Source organism: Chenopodium quinoa, unplaced genomic scaffold (assembly GCF_001683475.1).
Source record: "Chenopodium quinoa cultivar QQ74 unplaced genomic scaffold, ASM168347v1, whole genome shotgun sequence".
NCBI classification, from domain to species: domain Eukaryota; kingdom Viridiplantae; phylum Streptophyta; class Magnoliopsida; order Caryophyllales; family Amaranthaceae; genus Chenopodium; species Chenopodium quinoa.
Window position 1 is genome coordinate 246,176 of NW_018744137.1, and position 22,763 is coordinate 268,938.

Below are 22,763 nucleotides of genomic sequence, written 5' to 3' on the forward strand. Positions count from 1 at the left end.
ATACTAAAACCAATTGACAATAGTAGGACTTACTCCTCTACCTTATAAAGTGAAACCATCTCTCCTCTTTCTCCAATATTGGACACTCACAAGTGAACTATATTGGGTTTAATTTCAACAATTTGTGGTGATCAACCTTCTTGTATACTTGTTGATTGATCACTTGACTTGTTGTTTACATGACGTTTCCCATAATAACTAAACTTTTCTTTGTAATTGCATTGTGTAATGAGATGAATGCAAGATATTTTTTTTCCTAAACAATCATAATCTTATTTTCAATTAAGTAATTTTATTTTAAGCCACAAATGATAATATATAATTGATGTACAAGTATTGACTATTAAAACTTTTTAGTTGAAATTCGGTAAAAAGATTGATCATTTTATTACTTATATAGGGAAGCACCTTTGATGAGGTGACCACATGATTATAACTCACAAGTATACAACATCTTATAAAAATCATAACCCCATACACAAAATCAGACCCATAAAATTCTTAGTATGCATGTAATTAAGCTGAATTAAAATCCAATGTGCTTGATTGATTGATTAATTAAGCTGCCTTTTTCAAAAATTCCATGACCTTAGTGTCATAAGCAGAGCAAGCCACTCTAAATCCTTCAAATCCTGCTCCTTTAGCCAACGATTCAAACTCTTGTTCGGTCCTTTCTTTCCCACCCGGGTTGTGTGCCAACATGATCGCGTCAACATGGAAGACTGTCCTAGCCGCGTGGCTAGTTTCTGGTGCCACTGGGAGGATGTACTCACAGACAATCACCTTGCCATGGTCTGGCAAGGAAGCATAGCAATTCTTCAAGAACTTTAGGCAATGCTCGTCGCTCCAATCGTGGCAAATCCACTACAAATCAAGGAATTAAATCTCACAAGCTATTAAAACTAATGGTCTTACTATTGAAAAAATTATAGCTACTATTACTTGTACTATACACTAATTAGCAAACAATGTTAATTTAAATTAAGTAGAAATCTACCTTCATGAACATAGCATCTCCTTTTGGTACACTTGCGAACATGTCTCCTCCAACGTGCTCCACTCCTAAATATTGTACAAATGTTATTGTGATTCATATATAGAATATACTACCTCCGTTAACATTTACTTGCAACTTTGGGGTATTATTTGAGAGACATAAAATATTCCAAAGTTACAGGTAAATGTTAACGGAGGTAGTAGATACAATTATATAAAAAGTTGATAGTTTTGATGCTCTTAGTAGTAGGGTGTATAGAGAGAATGTTGTTTAGTACCGTTATATGTGGGTGCATCTTCGATAACATGAGGCAAATCGAAGTTGATACCCTTAATAGTAGAGTGTTTAGAGAGGATCATGTTAAGAGTAGCACCAGTGCCACCTCCAACATCAACCAAGGTTGAGAGACCCTCGAAACCTTTGTAAGTATCGAGGATTCGTTTCATAGTAATGGTAGAGTGGTTCGACATTCCATTGTTGAAGACTTTGTTGAATCTAGGATCTGTTCCATGGTAGTCAAATGCTGTCATTCCATAAGCTTTGTTAAATGGAATGCCACCATCAAGAACTGCATCCTTTAGGTGGTACCTAAAAACAAAAGGAAATGAGATTCAGATTTATGTTCTAAAAGAAATTTGATAAATTTGGATGTTGCACAAATAAATTTTTGAGTACACATTATTTTTGGTCCATACTATTGGGCTTTGTGAGATGTGTCCAGGTTTCTTAGATCAACCCACTTACTATTTTTTTTTTTTTTTTTAATCTCACAACATTTAGTTTTATTCATATATACAAAAAAAGGTTTTTTTTTAATAAAAAAATGATAAATTTGTAAACTCTGTCTCTATTTGTTTCCCCATATTCTATATATGGATGTCCCTTAAAGGTTGCTCTATTTTCTTCCCCGCCATCAACCTCACCTGCAAACACTCATAAAACTGTAAAGGACAACGATACCTCAATCCACTTGCAAACTTTGATTCAATTGTTAATAAAATATATTTTGCCTATGGAGCAAACAAATAGAGACAAAGGGAGTATTAGATAAATTGTAATACATCCTTCTGTATAACTATGAAACTATTTAAGTTCTATGTAATGAAATAAGCATAGATAAAATAATTCATTGTGTCACACAAATTATTTGAATCAAACCGAACAATAGAGATACTTAAGTTATTGTGTGTGAACAAGCAACAATTTGAGTGGCAACCTTGATCGATTGCCCATCCACCTAATACTGGTCCCATTTTTAATCCACATTATCTCGCATTATACTTTTGACTTATGACTCATATTTTAATTATCATCTTCCTAATCTTTTGCACTTTAAAGTTCGCTTCATATTTTTCAGTAGCACCCATTTTGTCAAAGTCAAACTTTGTATTATAATTCCTAATTCAACTTTTCCAAATTCATACCAACCTCCCTAGAAAAATTTATCACATGAGGAATAATTAATAAATTATTGATACAAAAAAGAAAAGAATTATATGGTGAAAAGGTATATTTAATTGAAAGAAAAGAGGAATATTTAAAATAAATTCTTAGAATTTAAAGGTATTTCAATAATTTAAAATATTAATGTGTCGTCTATATTCCTTTTAATTGAAAGTTAGATAGATACTATCAATCTATCACTATTATGTAGAGAGCATCCTAAATCCCTTTTATATAAGATGAAAGTAACTAAACCTTGTACTACACTAAGAACTAGATAGTATATGTTATTAATTCTTTAATGTCACAAAAACATGAAGCTAGTGAGTTTAGAATTGCTATCTATAATTGTGTTGAAGCAATACTAACAAATTTCAAACTACTTAATTTATTTTAATCCTTTTATAGAGCTAAAAATCAAGTTAGTTAAAATGAGTTGTCACATTATCTCAATTCTTATTTTCGAACATTCACCATAATTTCAATAAAAACAAAAAAGTTATACATTAAAATAATCGCGGTCTTCTCATCCTGTATTAGTTAATTAGGTCGGTTTGAATTCATAATTATAATCTAAATCTATTTAAGAAAATGCAATTTCTTGTTCAAAGTTCTAACAAAGAAATCGTGAAAGTTATTACATGAGAGAATATTAAGAATCGGTACCAAGTATATTTCGTTTGTGACAAAAAAATTTCACTCGAGCTGATATAGACACAAAACTAAGTGTCCTCAATTTGGAAATATTAAGGTTGTTTTTTTCTTAAAAAAAATATATGATTGGTTGGAGTAAAAGGAAATTACCAACTTTCCATGAGAACCTTATCTTGGTTCATAAGAGACAGAGTACCCAAAGTGACACCATCTTCATTCTTGGTCAAGAATTGGCAAACCGGGGCAAGCCCATATAGCCTTTCAACCCGTCCATCGGGCCGGGTTTGAAGGGTGTAAGATAGGATTGAATAGCTAGCTAGAAGCCTGAGCATCCTATCCAACATGTTGACAGCATCCGGGTTCTTAGAAGGTAATTGGGCCGTAATCTCGGCCGGTGAAAGATGGGCACCCGGCCCGGCCCGTTTGATGATCTCAAGTACATCAAGCTCAATCACTGCCTTAAGAACCATGGGCGGGACCGACCCGCTTGTGACCGTCATGGCGAATGAGCACGCCTCGTCTTCCCCCATTTGGGTGTTTTGTGTTGAGGTTGATCCCATTTTTTGGTCTTGGTTTGTGAGGATATATAAAAATTAAACAAAAACAGAGGGAAAAAAACAGGGGAAAACAGGGGAAATGAGAGGGTAGTGAAGTGAGAAGTGGGGAGAGGGGTGTATTGTGTATATATTGGGTGATCAAGTCTCACCCACCAACAACCACTACTACAAAGTTGGTTATGCTCAAAGCACAATTGGTTACTTTTTGTAGTGTGGGGGCCAATATTGAGTAGTTTATCTTTCTTGCCAAACATATGAGTTTGTATAATATTGTCTAGCTTATTTGAGATAGATAGTTATGATTATGATGGTGAAAATGATGATTTCTTCCCACTTCAATTACCTCTAGAAAGTAGGAACTCATCAATTTATGTCATAATTTGCAAAAGATTCAACTTCCTTAGCACTTACCCATATTCAAATCTATAAATAAACCATTATGGAATGGATAATTTCATAAATGTTTTTTACTCTAGATTTTTTTTCAAAGTTAATTTTCAAGATGAAACAAATAATAATAATAATAATAATTAATTTTATTATTATTATTATTTTTAAGAAAATAATAAAAAAATTATGCTTTACAAAATCTAGATGACTTATTTCAATACCGTGCCTAATGCGCTTTGAAACGGAAATATGCTCATTATTTATGTGGCAATATTGAACGTGTTGTGATTTTGCGAATTGTCACACTAAAGCAAAAATGATCATATTATATAAATATGATGGGTTTGATTTTGTAATTGTATTGTCTAACCTTAATTCTTGAAATTTTAAATTAATTGGAGCGCATAATTATGAATTTATGATATATATGTGTTTCTATATGATGTTACGAATTGGATTAAACATAGGACCATGCATGAAGTACATCAAAAAAAAAAAAGTTGTAACTGAAGAATCCAAGTTTGGAGTAAATGTTACCCTTGATCGTTTGTCACTGAAAAATAAGTTGGGCATATATTTGAATAGTGTATCTGTGACTCGGCAACTCCCTCACCAACCCTTCACCAACTCCTGTGGGACTAAAGGAATGTAGAAAGGAAAACAAAATCATACTACTACTTTGTATTGATTTTCGTCTCAATCATTACTGTTGATATTTTAATTTTTTCTATAGTTTGATTACTTGAAGTGTGAAACTATTGATGAGCTTTTGTTTCAAAGACCTTTTTCTACCAATGTTTGGTAAATGAAACTGGATGGAATTCTCTTGTGCATAGCAAATTTTTGTTTCTAGGCATCACGTTGTTTATACTCCCTTTGTCTGTTTATGAGTACTTTTCAATTATTTTTCTTACTCCAATTTTTTTTATAATTAATTTTTGAAAATATTAAAGTATATGGGTAATGATACATGCAACTCTTAGGGTTACATATAAGCATAAAAATGCATTTTCTTAAATGTTACTAATATTTGAACATTTACTACAAATCACGCATTGATTGATGTAATTAATGTTTAATAATTTTTTATTAGTAGCTATTTAGGGCGATGTTTATAAATTTTTATTTATTTATTTTTATTATTACTACGTACATACAGAGTATTTTTCAATTATTATGGCATGACACATTTTGCTTGTGAAAAGTTTCACTAGTATCTTATCTTCTCAATTATACGATAGGCAAGAGCTTATATGGCATAATTTTTCTTAGTTGGTAGGATTTTGACTTATTTGACATTTTGACCTTTCCTTGAATTTTGGCTTGGCATTTTACTCTTGATTGACTACGTATGGAGTAATAGTAAATTCAATAACTGTACAATTTGAAGCGACTTTGTAACTAATTGACCTACCATTAAAAGATCAAGTTTTGTGCTTAATAAGCTAAGATATCGATGTACCAATCATATTGAGTTCATTGTAGCATATGAGCCTAACCCATGGAAGAGAGAAACTGCCATCATTTTTGTCTGTTTTGTGGATCACTATTGAAATCATGGTTAATGTGTAATAATTAACAAAAAAGGAAAGTACTAAAACCAAACATAGTAGAGGAGATAGTAAGTTTTGATTATTTGACCAACCATTTGAAGTACGTAGTATTAAAAATTTTCCAAGGGACAAACCAAAACCGTAATTGAAACAAATATCAACATAAAGAATATACTCATATAGTGATTAATTAAAGTTTTTCTCCCGATTTCAAGAAATTCTAATATCAATTTACCCATCTTTATGACTCTTAAAAAAAATAAATAAAAAAAAATAAAAATTGACCGAAAAAGTCAAATTTTAACTCGCACTATTCTTATGTAAACCCAAAAAATAAAAAATACAAATTTTGTTAAAAGGGCCTAAAATATGATGATCCATCAACCTTGTTTACTGACCCACGTCCAAGGCTCAAGCCCATCAATCAAATTTTGTAAGGAACACTCACAAACTCACTCCAACGGTCATATTTCATGTTCCCAATACCACGATTTCAAGAACCATCTTCAGATTCTTCACCAACTCATCAATTACATCACTCCGCTCCCTCAAATCTCAAAACTCAAAAATCCATCAAAATTCTATTTTTAAACTTAAATAATCTAAAATGGGTGTTAAAAAATTGAACAATTCAATCGAATTATCGCCATCTTTAGAAGATGATTCCCCAATTAGAGCAGTTTTCTGCCTGAAAAACAAAACAATTGATATGAAAAAGATTGAAGAACTTGAAGATTGCTTCATTTTGGATTTTGATCCTTCTGAACCTGCAGATTTTTCCACACTTTCTCTCTCTAAAAGTTCAGATCTTTGCGACGATAAAGATTTCTCCGTTCTTGCTGAAAATGGCCAGGTATTTTCCAATTCCATTTTATTTTTCTTCAAATTCTTAGTCATTTTCGTTAAATTAACAAGAAATTATGAAATATATTTGATTTAAATTAATGTAAATCAATTCAATTTCAGGTGGCTTGTAGAGATTTCCCACATCCAAGACATCTCTGTGTTAAATTCCCATTTGAGAAAACACCCCATGAATCACATTGCAAAATGGTATAATTTTTTTTCCCAAAAAATTTGATAATTTTGGGGGTTTTTAATTTGATTAATTTGAATATTTTGACAGTGTTATTGCTATGTATGTGAAATGGCGGCGCCTTGCAAAGAATGGACAAAAGGGTTGAAGCATTGTGATGCAACTAATGATGATGATGAAATCTGGAAGTTGCTAAAGGCTAAAAAAACCGAAGCTTAAAACCCCTAATTAATGGAGAATGCTACTAGTTAAATTTTTGGCTACTTTTTGTAAAGTTGAAAGATTTCAAGTCAAATTCATGCTTAGAATTGGCTTATGGTAGTGACTAGTAGCAATTAGAGTTGCATTTTGTTATAACTTAAAAGGATATGCAACTCTTAGTTGTAATGTTTTGCTAAGAAGTGTAGATATAAAGTTATGTTATGGTAATGGTAAATGATTATTTGTCACAAAGTATGAGATTTTGGTTCAATTTTCTACATTTTCTCTTCTTTATTTATTTATTATTTTTTTACTCTACCCCTAACCACAGTATTAAAAAAAAAAAAAAATTGATCTTTTATCTAAAATTGTTGGTGAAATGTTTTATCAGCTTAAAGCTTCTGCCTTATCCAACACTATACATAAATAATGAACACAAACTTTTAAATAAAACGGATGTTCAGTAAATTACTGAACATCCGTTATAAAATGACAATAAAATGTACAAAAGTTACACTAAAACGCACAAAAGTTATCGTGACATATATAAGAGTTATTTATGCTTTATTGATAAATTTGACAAAAGTGACACTAAATTTGACAAAAGTGACACTAAATTTGACAAAAGTGACACTAAATGTGACAAAAGTGTACCCGATGTACAGTAAATTACTGAAAACCGGGTGTATACAAAAGTTTTCCAATAATGAAAACTAAACTATTTTAGATCAAGGAAATAAATAACGGTACTTAAGTGATATTAATAAAAAGTCTACACCCGTTGACATTTACTCATGGTAAAATTTTAACCGATGGCTAAGCTTGTGTGGATGAACGAAAGAAAAACTAAATTATACGGAGTACATAAATTGATCTTTACTCAAAGGTTTTGTACTTGACATATCAAAACTTGGCTATATTAAAGGGTTAATTAGTGATTAAATGAAAATTTGTTAAAGGAGTCTAATTGGACTTCTAAAAATCAAATATTACAATAAAAAAATATAATAATGTAGACAAAATCCGATTTGATTGCGATGCACATGAGGCTGTATAGAAGTTACTCAGAGGTTAATTTCTCAAAATTCTCGCTACTTCAACATAAGTACATAACCATTACTCTATTTCTTTTCTATAAAAGCATTAATCATCACTCTTCTCTTCTACAGTTCTACACTTCTACTAGTCACTTGTTCACTTTACCCTTCTTGAGGCTTCTTCCATTAAAAAAAAAAACAAAAAAGCAACTTTCCCTTCTCTCTGTTCATCAATGGCGGACGACAACGATAAGAAGACGAAGACATACACAGGAACAATGAAGCGTATCGACAAACAAGGCAAAGGGTACATAGTTCCAGACATGGAGGTCATTGCTTCTCCATCTTCTCTCTCCTCGAACACCATCAAAGAAGGCGACCGAGTAAAATTCAGCATCAAATTTAGTGAATCAAACCCTCAATTTGAAGCAATTGACATTGTCCCAATAAAAACCCAGTGTTTCAAATGCAGAAAATTCGATCATACCACTAAAGAATGTCGTAAAGGGTTTCAAATTTCTAGGGTTAGATGTTATCGATGTGGGTTAATTGGGCATTTTGCTAGGAATTGTGATAAGAAGAGTTCTTCTCCTGGGTCCTCTAATGGCGGACTAGGGAGTAGAAGTTTGTCAGTGGAGTCCACTTCGAGTTCAGTGGTTTGTGTGAAGAAGAGAGAGGATGTGAAGAAGGTTGAAGAGGTTGAGGATTGCTTTATATTGGAGTTTGATCCTAATGAAGACAGCAATGGCCGAGGCGGGGCCGATACCGAAAGGAAGAAGAAGGAGAAGGAGAAGAAGAAGGAGAAGATGAAGGAGAAGAAGAAGGAGGATTGTGAGGTAATAAGGTCAATTGTATGTGTGAAGAATGCAGAAGATGTGAAGAAGGTTGAGGAAGTTGAGGATTGTTTTATATTGGAATTTGATCCTAATGAACCTCTTAACTTTTCTAACTTGTCTTTATCTGATAACAACTCTGAAGATGTGTCTATTTTGGCGGCAAAAGGGCAGGTATAATTGTGTTTTCTAATATGATCATTGTGATTATTGGTTATTATAATGTGTTTTTTGTAGCTAAATAGAAATGCTTTGTTTAATCTTTAGTAATATATGCATAATCTTGTAAAATGATCATGTTTGTTCTTTAAATATTCATATTATGATGTTGATTTGAGAATTAGCTTCCTCAATTTTAATTTATAACAGTAACATACTATCATAGGAATGATGAAATGATTGCTGTCTTTGTTTAGGATTATGGGTATGTTTAATTAAAGATTACCATTATAATTATGATGGTGAATGTAATTTGTTGGACAGGTGGCTTGTAAGGATTATCCACATCCAAGGCACCTGTGTGCCTCATACCCTATTAAGACAACTCTTCATGAGAATCATTGCAAAATGGTATCCTTCTGATTTTGGGCTTCATGTGCCTTATTTGTTAGTTATCGGTGGTTTAATTCAAATCCAGGTTTAGACGTTTAGTGTTAAAGGAATGCATAATCATTATGTGTTATCTTGTTAATTGCAGTGCTATTGCTATATATGTGAAGAACCTGCACCTTGCGATGTGTGGACTGGTACAAGCGTCAACCCTTTCTTCAGGCACTGTGCCGCTAAAACAACTGACTCTCCATTATGGGATAAATTAAAGGAGCAACGGAAGAAGCAGACTATGAAAGGTAAAACATCAAATAGAGACGAAACTGCTAGTGAATAACTTTTCTTATGTACCTTTTTTACAGTCAAACTCAGATGCTGAGTACCACATTGTTATAATGGTAATCTTTAATTTTGTTACATAAAAAATGATGTGCAATCACTATATTAATCAGCTTGCTTTTGCATAATTTGCTGATATGAGCTCTCCAATGCATATAGTTTGGTTAAAGGAGTTGTAATATACTTAGCCTGCTTTATATTGAGAAGCACATTTTAAATTAAGAGTACTCTGTCTCGTACATATGACTTAAAGTAATTGTCAAAGGTTTTCTTTCACATTCCAGTCCAGTGCACATGAATACCCGTTTTGTTTTTTTTAGCTAAAATGTTTACATAAAAGCAATAGTTTTTGTTGGTTAATTCAATTGCATTGCTACTGTTATATGTGTGATATAGCCTCGCCTCGTGGAAAAGACTGAAGGATTTAGAATCCTGGATCAAGCCATTGTTCTACTCATAAATTTCAAGTCTGGAGGACACATAGGGACCAAGAAGAGGCTGAAGTGCTGAACAAGGGGTGTATATATTACAGCAAGGGCTACATAGAAAGGTCATGAGTACAAGGGGTATGTATTATATCAAGGGCTTGTGAGAGGGGATTAAACCCTGACAAACTTCATAAGAATCGGTGGCTACAATATCATTGGGTATTTGACAGCAGTAAATGTGAAGAACAGGGCATTCTTTGGACATTGTTTCTACCAAAGGGGTAAGCCGGGTAACTGTGGTTTGGAAAACTGGTGGTTGATAATCTTGGTATAGTTAACACGCCAATTTTGAGTTATATACTGGAAATTTGTCTGTGCTAAGGGCAGGGCCGCAGGGGTGGGATATCTTTGGATGTGGTTTTGTACTTTATGGTGGCAATGTGACATTTAGAAGAGCCTGAAGGATGGGGCCCTTGTGAGTTGCTGTTGTGAGCCATTATGAGTAGATGCCTCAAAGGCCCTCAATAGATTTTGTGAAGGTAGATGTGAAAACGGCATAAATTGTTGATCTTTCATCCTGGTGTTGATCCCTACTATCCTTTCAAAATATTGGAGCTTTTCATTACTGAAAGTACCTTGTACGTATATCATCAAGATCTGCCAGGTAAATTTGTCATTGAACTCCTTTGAACCCAAAAAATCAACATAAAGCAATAACATGAAGTTTATTACTGGTGGATAGTTTTAGGCATCAGTTTCCGTAGGGCTTATCAACAGATCTATTGCTTCATCTTTGGAGTTAGAATTGAGTGGAGGCATAGCTTGACAAGCTGTGTTTCAATTGCAGTTCTGTTTGCTACGTCCATGACATACACACGGAAGCAGTTGTCGGGTGTAAAAATTGATGAATATGAACCTATTTATTGATAGAGAAACTAGGAGGAAACTCAAGCATAGAAGCAGAAAGGTAAAATAAGAATATATGATGCTGTTTAACAACCAACTATAATTCAGAAAGTTTCAAACTTTCTGTTGCAAATTGCTGCAATTTGGATGTTACTGATTTGAGTCTGCTCATTATTGCAGATAAGCCACTTTTTGCTGCTATGCCCAAATTTTTGTAAAGCTCTATTCTTGATCAATTTATCCCAGGGAAGAACCGAAGATCTGGGTTGATACAAATTTTTTTATATCAATATGTTCACTGTAATTAGTACTCTATAGATGCCAACTGAATGTTGCATTCTGTTTTAAGATTATTTGTCTTAGCAAGGTGTCTGTGCCTTTTGGATCGTGGCATTGACTTGTTTAGTTATGGGTTAATCAACATGATATCCAATTGTCAATTTATTATTAAGATCATATCTGTACTGTAAAGTTGGTCAATTATAATGGTAAATTTTGAATTTTTTTCATCATTGTTGTTGATTCCTATTTCAATGATTTGAGTAAATTAAGCAAATCCAAGTAATTTTTATCATATCCTCTTGTAAAATCTTCTAGTTAGGATCTTGAGGGTAGGTAATCTTATCATAGCTTGCTTAACTCTACGTCTCCTTGGTTGGTAATCTTATCATAGCATGGTCTAATGATAACTTACCAGGACCGAGGTTCGTACCTTTGAGGTTGGGGTTTAATCCGTAGTATGGACACTTTGAGAGGGTATGGATTTTCCTTGTTCTCCCCTCCCTTCTCTTTTCTCAATGTGTCTAGTCAATAAATTAATCTAGATTAAAGCTCCTTACATTATTGCCTTGACTCTACTATGTGCATTGTGTAATGCTTTATTCTACCTTCTTGCTTCTACTTATCCTAATTTTTGTAAAACAATATTACCTACTTCCTCTGTCCCTTCCCTCATAGTTTGCAGAGTACCCAAAAAAACTCTCATATACTTCCTTTTATTTTTTCAAATAGTTGCAACACTTTTTTTTTTTCACGCTGTCAATACATGTTTTGAATCGTTAATATTTTTGATTACCAATATATAAAAATCATAAATTTTAGATTTTAAAATTGTACAAATCGAGACGAATCTAACAAGATTACATATGACTATTTTTTATTTTTTATATATAAGTCATCAAAATCCGTAAAAGTGAAACACGTGAATAATTTAGATGGATTTTTACTTATTTTAAAAATAAAATTAAATATCCAAAACCCAAATTATTCTGTTAAATCGTCTTTTAGTGTCAAGTTTACTTCACTACTCTTAAAAATTCTCGTGTTAAAACCTTCAAACATCTTCAACAATGGCGGCCAATAACTATGGAACCAAAAACTCAGAAACTCGAAAGCTAACCGGGAAAATAAAGTGGATCGATTCACAGGGCATCGGCTGCATACTTCCTGACAACCCCTTCTTCCCAGAAGTATACATCAGCCCTCTTTCTCTCTCCTCAAACACCATCAAAGAAGGAGACCGCGTCAAACTCAACACTATTTTCAACGGCTCTAACCCCCCACATTCTCTGGAAGCCATTAATGTCGTCTCAATTCAGGGTAACTGCAGTTTCTGCAAAAAATTTGGTCATAATTCCAGTAATTGTCCAGAAACTAAGATTTCTGGGGTTATGTGTTTTCGTTGCGGAGTATTTGGTCATTATTCTAGGAATTGTGATCAGAAATATAATGGTTGGCTCCCTATTCGGATCCACAGAAAAAATAGTAGGCCCCACAATAGGGTTTTCAGTAATGGTGGTGGTGGGGTCAACAATGGTGGTAGTGGGGTCAACAATGGTGGAGTGTGGCCGAGTTTGAGTTCAGTGGTTAGTGTGAAGAAGGAAGATGTGAAGAAGGTTGAGGAGATAGAAGATTGCTTTATTCTGGAATTTGATCCTACTATTGGTAATGATGATGATGATGAGGTTAAAAGTATGGTATGTGTAAAGAAAGGAGATGATTTGAAGAAGTTGAGGATTGTTTTATATTGGAATATGATCCTTCTGAATTAGATAGATTTTCTAATTTGTCTATTTCTGAGAAATCTGATGTAGATGATGTTTTGATTTTGGCTGAAAAGGGGAAGGTATATACTATGTTTCAATGTCTTTTTTGGCTATTATTATATGGTTTCAATTTTAATAATGGGCATGTTTTGTTTGCTAATATGATCATATATATTAATGTGTTGTTATCTATGGCCTTGTTCGCTTCACTTGATATTTACTGAATTGGAATTATTTTTTCGGATTGAAAAAGATTTCCATTGATTTACTAATGATTAGGTTGAAATTGATTTTAGTGTCTTGATGATAGTGATGGTTGATTTATTATTAATGGGCAGGTGGCTTGTAGGGATTACCCACATCCAAGACATCTTTGTGCCACCCATCCTTTTAAGGAGGGTCCACATGATCTTCATTGCAAAATGGTAATTGTTTTATTGCCATGCTAAAGAATGTTAGATGTTTGTTCAGTTTTGAGATTATGTTGAAGTGTTAATGGAATGATGGGTAGTTATTGATGAATTTTTGGTTCAATTTGCAGTGCTATTGCTACATTTGTGATATACCTGCTCCTTGCAAGAGATGGGGTGAAAGTAGTAAATGTCCTGGTGTGAGACATTGTGATGCTACTGATGAATCTGCTCTTTGGAGGTTACATAAAACTCTGGAGAATAAAGCTTCAAGGGGTGGGTAGGTAAAATGGCGACGACTAACCATGCAGGAAGGTAGTGATTAAATGATCAATTTTGTATCATAATATGGGCTTGTTTTATGATCAGATTAAATCTGTCAAGTTTCAGGAAGTAATAAGTCAATAAATAGATTTGTACTTTTTAGGGGGGTTTATGAGTTAAAGTTAATTTTTGTATATTGGATTTATATGAGGTTTGTGGACTCAGTTCAGTTGGAAATCTAAAATCTGTTGCTCAACTTTTGCCTCAACTCTGATCTCTATAAAGTCTACTAATCGTCCCATTTAATATGAAGAAATTCCTGTCCGTCTGTAAATGTAAAGAACCTCAGGTTACTTGATTGCAGTAATTTAAAGAACAATGCAGTGGAATGCAATCTATGCTCGAAAAAAAAACAGGTCTTTGATCTTTTGAATCTAGCAACAGTTTTTGACCGAATTTGCATGGTTTGATGCCTTCGACCTCTATGATGATTATGAGGCATGATGAGTTATTTCAGTCTTTGTGCAGGTTGCTAATACGGATGGTTCACCTAAGTTCACAGAACTTGTGAGACTTGTTTGACTACAGTCTACAGGTGCAGAAGTACTGATACATTTAACAAGGAGTGGCTGGACTGCAGGACACGCGAATTCTTACAATGCTACTCTGGAGCTAAGTGATCTGGAGGAAGCTTGAGAATTAGAAGTAGAGAGGTAAAATATTTTTACTTTAGGAACAATGAATGTGTCATGTGTGTAAGATGTTCTTTTGATGACACCCGTATGATTAATTGAGTTTGTTTAGAAAATCATAGCTTTACAAGAGGGTGAATTTGCCTTGCATCTGAACAAATTGTTTCCCTTCTGCTTGGTTAGTTTGGTGTGTGACAATCAACTGAGAAAGTATGAAATTCTGAAGATTTTGTAAGTGATGGAATTGTGGATACTGCCAAGTTGAAGTTGCAGAAATCTGTGTAGATTTTCACCATTCCTTTATCTGTACAATATTGGCCATTACCCCCCTTGTTGAAAATGCATCATATTCAAACAAGCTGCATATAACCAGGATGGGAACGATTTTATAGGCTATCACCTTTATCGTCGGTACTCAATCCTTTAATAATTTAATTTATGCCATGAAGGAACTCTGTTTTCTTTAGTTTCCATTATCATTGATAAGATTGAGAAAAAGCTTTGTTTCACATGTGAACTTGAATCATTGTGAGTTCAGTAGAAGGACCATTATAGGAGCCATTATTTGAAGCCTGGAAATTACAGGGCTTAATGGTGGAAGTTTTTACAAAAAGGTTTCTTTCCTGTTTCCAGTTATTTAGGGGGTCTAAGTCTGTTGTCTGTGCTTGAACACGTTCATTGAGGGCATACGAGTTTGCTTCAAAGTTTTGGCTATAACAAATGTGTGTACATGGAGGTGAATGTGTGTGGTGTGTCACTTGCAGATTTAGACGGGACAAACAAGTTGTTTAGGTTGTATTTGGTTTGGGTGTATTGTACCGAGAATGTTTACCGAGACGGGACAAACAAGTTCTCTTTACACGGACTATACCATCCTCTCTCAAATACCTTATATGAAGATACTCCATACCTAGTTGTTAGGGGATAAATCAATTAGTCATACATAATACCAAACTAAGTGAGTATCAAGTATCAAATTATAGGTCTTTTATTCTCTAAATCCTATCATACTTATCATTGTAGGTTAAAAAGAAAATAGGTTTATAACTTTATATCCAATAATTTTTTTTTCTTTAAATATATAAAAAATATAAAGGTACACTAAAATACATAATCAACTTTTTATTAAATTTACTACCTTATAAAATTAACAAAAACATAATTAAAGATTTTATTCTCAAAGTTTCATAGTGATAAGCATTAAAAAAAAAAAAAAAAAAAAACCGAGATGATAACGCACAAGAAAAAAAAATAGTGTATCATAGGATTTATATGTTAAGAAATGAAATGGAAGCAAAAATAGAGCAAATTACTAGAAGGGCATAAAAGACAGAAAAATAAAACAATTTCTTAATTGTAAAATAGTTTGGCGCTTAAATTTTTTTAGCAAACAACATTTCTCCCGCCTTGTATTAATTAAAACGGAGTATATTCTTCCCTAGTACGGTTTTGTTCATCAGTTGGTTATTATTATTTTTTTTTTGAAGGAAAATCAGTTGGTTATTTCTCTCTTCAACAAAATGGCTCAAATATCATCTCAACCGTATGTCACTCCAACACAACTTCAACCATCCTCCATCCGCTGCTACGGCTGCCATCGGATCTTGGCCGTAATACCCCATTTGATGATTTTCCGTTGCCCGGCGTGTCGGTTGCAGCACCGGTTACTTCCACCTCAGGGCCCGTTACCGAGTAGCACGTCCCTTGAGGAAAGGCCAAGTGAATTGCAGGTGAGCTGTGCTAATTGCATGGCAATACTTGTTCCTCATTCTATTGACTTCATATTTTACAAGGTTTTCTCCTTTTCCTTTTTTTTGAAGCAAAAAAAAAAAAAAAAAAAAAAAAGTGCTTGAAAAAAAATGGCAAGTTACCCCTAAATTTTATAAGGTTTATATTCACCCGAGTGTAAGGTGTGTCCAAGTTTTTTTTTTTTTAAATAAATAAATGAGTAAAAATGGAAAAAGTATACTTTAGATACACCTGGGTGTATAGTGTACGACTGTACGGTCGTACGGAGTATATAAGAATGTCTCCCGAACTTTCCCTTTATAAGGTTAGAGTTAGAGAATAACTTACCCCTAGACAATTTTTGTTGGTAGTGATATTACTTCTCAATAATTATTTACCTTAATTATAAATACAATTTTGGAAAATTTTCAGGTAATATTTATTATATCAGAATGTCTTAATATTTTCATTTAAGTACTCCGTAATATTTTTTATTTGTGGTTGTCTAGAGGTTTGCTCATAAAATGTGCTATAGTGGGATGGAGACTGAAGCTGATGATGTAAAGCCTCCAAAACTAGAGCTCACTCCTAAAACATCAATAGTTTCATTGAAGGACAATAAACGCTTAAAAGAGATTGAGGAGGTTGAAGATTGCTTTATCCTTGATTTTAATCCTTATGAATCAGAGTTTTCGTCGCTTTCAACGCTGCTTGTTGATGATGAGGATGATCTCACCTTTGCAGGCGAACAAGGCGAGGTACTTCTTCCATTCTTATATGTGTAGATTGCTCTAACACACACCCCTTCATTCCTTCCATAGTTATTATAAACTTTAGATACTAACATGTTATATATTACTCCGTACTTGTCAATTTTAGATACCAATACATTATTTAACGTTTAGTGTCTTTAAAACTCGATATTGTTAAATATTAGTGCATTTGCTAGTAGATTGTTGATTTGAAGGTGATTTATGAATAATTGGTTGTGATTATGTATGTGTAGGTTGCGTGTAGGGACTATCCACATCCAAGGCATCTTTGTGTTACACATTCATTTAACGACACTCCTCACTACATTCATTGCAAAATGGTAATAATCTTTTGTTTCCTTCGTATAGTTTGAATCTATGTTGCTTGGACACGTGTATCTGTATCCATGCCTAACACAGCTATGTGCCAAGTGTCACACTTAGTTGTTATACGATTATACGAATCTCTCTCCTGATTCTTGTAAATATTAAAGAGGCAAATGTCTTATTATTCATATTATAATGCCAAGGATCCAATACGAGTAGTTGAGGTAAAATGAATATATATTGGACTATGATTGAACACTTGAATTTGCCGCAACTAGTTATCTAGTTATGTATTAACCTCTGTGTTATGGTCATAGCATTTTGTTGTGAATTTATGCTTGTGGTTTGATTATTGCAGTGCTATTGCTATGTTTGTGATGTACCAGCACCGTGCGAGCAATGGACTAAACAATCAACCTATTTCAGGCATTGTGAGGCCATTCCTGATAATAAGATTTGGACCGATCTTAGGATTTCGAAAAGGAGAAAAATCTATGCAAGTTTTGATGAATGTTTCTTGCAAGATACAAGTATATGTCATGAGGCCAATGAGTAGTTACTAATAACTCGCTACAATCAAACCAATTGAACTTGTAAATCCTACAATGTTAGTGCCCTAATGCTTTATTCCCCTGCATAGGATTAGAGGTGAAAAGTCAAAGCTTTTGTAACTATTATAGTTTATAAATTTCTTTTTTTGCTTATGATTTTATGAGAATGGTATTGGGTAAGTAAGTTGTGGTACTTTCACTTGATTTACTCCCTCAGTCTCCTTTATTTGTTTCATTTGATCAGATTAATTTTAATTTTGTGCTCCCTCCGTTTTTTTTTACATTCTTAATTGTAAAATTACACGAGAATTAAGGAGCTTGGAATAAAACAAAGTACAATGGGAATTACAAGACATTAATCGATGTATTTGAGTAAAACAAAAATAAGAATAATATATAATGCTGCACATGTCATCAATTCTTTGAAAAAAAAAAACCAATTATACTTTTTGGTGGAAAAAAAAGGATCAATCATATTCATCTAAATTGATGCACATGAAAGTAGGAATGTAAAAAAGGGGACGGAGGAGTATTATTTTTGTAAGCCAAAGTGAAGAAAGTAAAATAAGGTCAGGAGTATTTAAAATGACCCTTATCAAATGTATCATGCAATTAGAGAGAGAGTTAGAGGTATTATTAGTTTTTTATTCTCCCAAAAATGTTATGCATGCATTTAGATGTATTATTATTAATTAGAGTACTTAGTATTTACTGCTCTTTATGATCTTCTTGTACCTCCTCATTTTCTTTTAAAAAAATGGAAAATGGAAGGGTGAAGAATGCAACAGCTCCAACATCTCCGGATAAAGAACAACCACCTATCATACGATCAGTAATTTCTCTGAAGAATAAAAAGCGCATAAGAGAAATCGAAATGGTTGAAGACTGCTTCATCTTAGATTTTGATCCTTATGAATCATCATCGAAGCCTACTTCCCCTTCTCAGTTTGTCGATCAAGATGATGATGCTCCTGATTTTAAAGTAATTGCTCAACGTGGCAAGGTACTTCAACTTACCATTGTTATTATGCATCGTCGTTCATTTGAAAACTATTATCAGACTTATAAGGTTGCGTATATCTAGCCCTCTTAGACACCTAATTGAGTTCCTGGCCTCATTGACATTAAAATGATGTAAAAGTTGCAATATTGCTCTAACATGATCGTACATGAATAACATGATCATTTGGTACCAGTGCGCACAAAATCCATTCTCAAAGACACCCCATAAGACCCATTGCAAGCTGGTACATTTTCGCTTTTTAGATTATATACTCCTGTTAATCAAATAATTTATAATTTCCTCTTGACATGGGCAAGTTTGTATAATTAGATTTTACTAATCTGTGGTTTATACACACGGGTGTACAATGCTCATCATACACCCGGATAAATAAAAAAAAGGCGGAAAAAATATCCTGTGTTTCATAAAGAACATACATGTATTTGACAAAGAACATGGTTGTATTTGACAAAAACATGCATTACCAAAGAACATAAATATATAATAAAAAGAACGAGATAAAAGCTTGATAAAATTTTCTGAAAAATTACACATTATTAACGGGAAAAATTTAGAAGTGATAAATAATCGAGTAGGGCCGGGCCATATCATAATTTCTCGTGCTCAAACCCGTAGAAAAGTAGCGGGTTTTCGGGCTTTTTTCGAACCCGGATCGAGTTTTAACTAAAAATGCATTTTTAGGTTTGTCCAAACCCACCCTATTTCGGGCCGGATCGGGTCGGGATGTGAGTCATGCCAATGTTGATCACCTCTTAAAAAATCCTTACCAAAGATATCATTTCCCCAAAAAATAGTTTTCTATCTCTCCAAAAAAAAATTCAACTTCCCATAATAATTTAGTTTTTTTTACTCTAACATTATTTTCAATTAAAAATAATTTAAGATTTCAATATCAAATTTCAAAATACCAAATGTTAAAAAGAACATAATTTATATTGTAAAGTACATATAGTTAATACCTAAATAACACACTAATCAAACTCAAAGAATGTGCGATAATAAAAGTAATTTAAATATGACATGATAATAAAAAATAGAATTTGGGCGTCACTACGACCTTAAAGAACATACACGTCAAATTCAAAGAACATACTTTGTATTATTAAACCCAAAAAAAAATATGTTTATCAACATATGTTAAATAACATAAGTTATAATGTAAAGAACATATAATTTTACTCAAAGAACACACTGATCACACTCAAATAACATATTAAAGGTATGTTCTTTATCAAACACTATATGTTCTTTCCGCTTTTTTTGTTTACCCGGGTGCACCATGAGCATGGTGCACCCGGGTGTATTATCTAATTTTCAGATTTTACTTCATGAGACCATGACAAATGCCCATTGTTCGAATTGTAAGTGACTAATGGTCGATTATACATTGTTGCAGTGTCACTGTTATGTTTGTGATGTAGCTGCTCCTTGTGCTGAATGGTCCGACCACTGCGATGCAGATCATGTGCCTTATAGCGATTGGTGGTATCTTCGGAGAAAAAAGAGGGGGCAAGACTATGAGTCCGACTCAGACTCGGACTATTTCGAATGAACAAAAGCTAACTCATTGTAACTAATTTCATGATTTGATCTTTGAACAAGCTGTAGGAGAATGTGTAAAAAAAAAAAAACCTGTTGGCTAAACCTTTGCTCATTTGAATTGATGTTTTTATTTAAACTTTAGCTAATTTTGTTTTAATAACATGTTATTCAATTTGAATATGTCAATTATTTATTCAAAACAGAGATTAGAGTCAATTGAAAATTCAAGTCGTCTTTTATATTGGATCGTTATGTTTGTGTCAATGATGTCCTAGTCTAATACAAAGTAATACACAAGCTAATGTCAACAAAAACGCCAATATATCATTTTGGCCAAGTATCCACAACAAAGAAGAGTGTAATCACATAAAAATTCAATCAATATTACGATGTACATATCAAACTTGTATGTGGTCAGATTCTCTTTCAACCTGAGTATAATTTGGCCTATTACAATCACAATTAGCACTCCATACTTTGTGTATATACTACGTAGTTTAATGTGGTCTAAAGTTATGACTTATGACTATTATGAATGTTTTGGAAAAGCATTACTCTTAACCTAGGAAAACGATGTTAACTTAAAACTTTAAAAGGCCTCTAGGCTCTAGTTTGTTTCTGAATTTGCTTTACATTTTCATATCCTTGTACTATGGCAACCTTTATTTTGCAGCTACTGGCATTTGTTCCCTTCGGTATAAGCAAGGTTTATCTTGATACTGTAATACAAGGAGAATGTTGAATTGTGATAATACCATATTTAATTTGATGAGAAAATTGCAAGGAAAGGATGGGGTTAATTATGTTAAGATACTCGAGATTAGTTCTAACAGATTGATCAGGTAATATAAAGGATCCTAATCAACTGATACAGTGATACACAGATCAAAAACACTACTAGATCATAAGCAACAGACCAAAAAGAGAGTTTCATCTGATCGAAATCACAAAGCTAGTCCAGCATAGATCTTCAAATCATCTTCGCAGTCAGGGTTTCCTTCATAATACTCAGGATGGCTCTCAACCATTTTAGCCACATCCTTAAACATTGCAGTAAGAGGGTGAGAAGGGAAGTCATAAACTTGCTTATGAGGTTTGATTTGAGACAGTGTTGCCATTGCTGTTGCACCTGATTCCTCTAGATGAGATGTAGTGTTTTTGACATTGATGAACCAATCTTGGTTAAAACACTTCTCAACCTCCTTAAGGATTTTCCAAACCCGATGCTCATTATCAGGAGAAGTTGCATCAGGAAGAAGATGATACTTCCCAGTTGCTGTAACCTTGTCAAAATCTTGCCAGAACCCATCATGGTATTGGAATTCCAATCGAACTTGAAGAAATCGCAACCCTTTTGCCCATGAAAGTTTCAGGCCTTCAATGAGAGTAAGCATTGGCAAAACCGAGGGATCAAGGGTGCCAATAACACTGTGAATGTGCCTTGAGAATCCAGCAACCCATTCTCCATTACTATCACAAATCAATCCACCAGCAAAACCATTAATTAGTTCAGGCTGATCAGGAGGATATTGCATAAAGCTAACAGTCAATATGTGACGAGCCTGCACTCGAAAAGCACCAAACATATGTTTAAGCAATTAAATCCACTGGAACATCTCTTAATCAAAAGTATGACATAAAATGAAATTACAAACCATAGTCATATTAGTAGCAGAATCTCTCTTCCTGCATTCTCTTTCTGATCTCCAGAGTTCAACTTCTTGGGTAGCATGACAATGCCCATTGCGAGTCTTAGTCCAGTGTTTGCAAGGGGCAACTTCTTCACAAACATAACAATAGCACTGCATAGCAGTCAAATCGAAGAGAGGTTTGAGTACTAAGCTAGCAAATGTTTGTAATTTACTAATTCATACTTCCTCTCCAAAGTTAACCAAAAGAACAATAGAAAAACAAAGAACAGAATTGAACAATATACAAAGTAACAATTTACAAGAGGCCAAGGATAAATGAAAAAAACAAGAACCTACACTAAGAAACAGCTAGCATAATACAGAATCCGGTTTATTCACCATTTCATTTCAAAGTTCAATGATCAAAACTCGAGTAGTCTGATGCACTTGTAAAACCCAAATCCTACAAAGCTTATAGCAAAAAAATATTCCTCAATGATGCAAATGTTTTAATAAGCAAAGCAATCCCTCATAAACCATAATAAGGCCCAATTTTGAGGGATTGTTTATCAACTGTGCATTTTTTATACAGCAGCAAACTAAGGGTTTCCCAGTTTATTTCCTTGGTACATGACTAACAATCAAAAGATGATAAGATTTGTGATGATTATTTGTCAATGGTGATTAAAATTTTAACAATTGTGGGTGCATATTATTTCAAATTAAATTTTATCAAGATTACAGACTTACAGTAGAAATATGTACATTTAAATCACACTTTTGTAGACTACATATCTTTCAAATATGAATTGTTACTACTCATTTTAAAGTTCAAACCCAAAAATGTTGTGAAAACTAATTTTCATAAAATTAA

The 22,763-nt window shown here is 33.4% G+C and overlaps 5 protein-coding genes across 8 annotated transcripts; 4 read left to right on the forward strand and 1 right to left on the reverse strand.

Annotated features, from left to right (window-relative positions):
- Window positions 1-357: 357 nt before the first annotated feature.
- LOC110692921 (caffeic acid 3-O-methyltransferase-like) lies at window positions 358-3,760 on the reverse strand. The gene is made up of 4 exons (XM_021869998.1): window positions 3,245-3,760; window positions 1,275-1,585; window positions 998-1,062; window positions 358-864 (listed from the first exon to the last, which is right to left on the reverse strand). Exons 1-4 carry the CDS (start codon window positions 3,652-3,654, stop codon window positions 559-561), a joined length of 1,092 nt encoding a protein of 363 aa, XP_021725690.1. The 5' UTR covers window positions 3,655-3,760; the 3' UTR covers window positions 358-558.
- Window positions 3,761-4,900: 1,140 nt separating this feature from the next.
- LOC110693115 lies at window positions 4,901-7,156 on the forward strand. The gene is made up of 3 exons (XM_021870239.1): window positions 4,901-6,447; window positions 6,561-6,647; window positions 6,721-7,156. Exons 1-3 carry the CDS (start codon window positions 6,202-6,204, stop codon window positions 6,847-6,849), a joined length of 462 nt encoding a protein of 153 aa, XP_021725931.1. The 5' UTR covers window positions 4,901-6,201; the 3' UTR covers window positions 6,850-7,156.
- A 569-nt stretch (window positions 7,157-7,725) lies between these two features.
- Window positions 7,726-11,432, forward strand: LOC110692922. 4 transcript variants are annotated; one of them, XM_021870001.1, is made up of 5 exons: window positions 7,726-8,875; window positions 9,185-9,271; window positions 9,399-10,681; window positions 10,865-10,984; window positions 11,104-11,432. In XM_021870001.1, exons 1-3 carry the CDS (start codon window positions 8,102-8,104, stop codon window positions 9,585-9,587), a joined length of 1,050 nt encoding a protein of 349 aa, XP_021725693.1. In that variant the 5' UTR covers window positions 7,726-8,101; the 3' UTR covers window positions 9,588-10,681; window positions 10,865-10,984; window positions 11,104-11,432. The 4 variants fall into 4 exon arrangements, with proteins under 4 accessions (XP_021725693.1, XP_021725691.1, XP_021725692.1 ...); XM_021870002.1 differs by having other exon boundaries at window positions 7,728-8,875; window positions 9,399-9,549; window positions 9,986-10,984; XM_021869999.1 differs by having other exon boundaries at window positions 9,399-10,984.
- Window positions 11,433-12,160: 728 nt separating this feature from the next.
- LOC110693116 lies at window positions 12,161-13,387 on the forward strand. The gene is made up of 2 exons (XM_021870240.1): window positions 12,161-13,048; window positions 13,307-13,387. Exon 1 carries the CDS (start codon window positions 12,273-12,275, stop codon window positions 12,972-12,974), a length of 702 nt encoding a protein of 233 aa, XP_021725932.1. The 5' UTR covers window positions 12,161-12,272; the 3' UTR covers window positions 12,975-13,048; window positions 13,307-13,387.
- Window positions 13,388-18,449: 5,062 nt separating this feature from the next.
- LOC110693088 lies at window positions 18,450-20,268 on the forward strand. The gene is made up of 2 exons (XM_021870214.1): window positions 18,450-18,695; window positions 20,113-20,268. Exons 1-2 carry the CDS (start codon window positions 18,450-18,452, stop codon window positions 20,266-20,268), a joined length of 402 nt encoding a protein of 133 aa, XP_021725906.1.
- The last annotated feature ends 2,495 nt before the right edge of the window (window positions 20,269-22,763 follow it).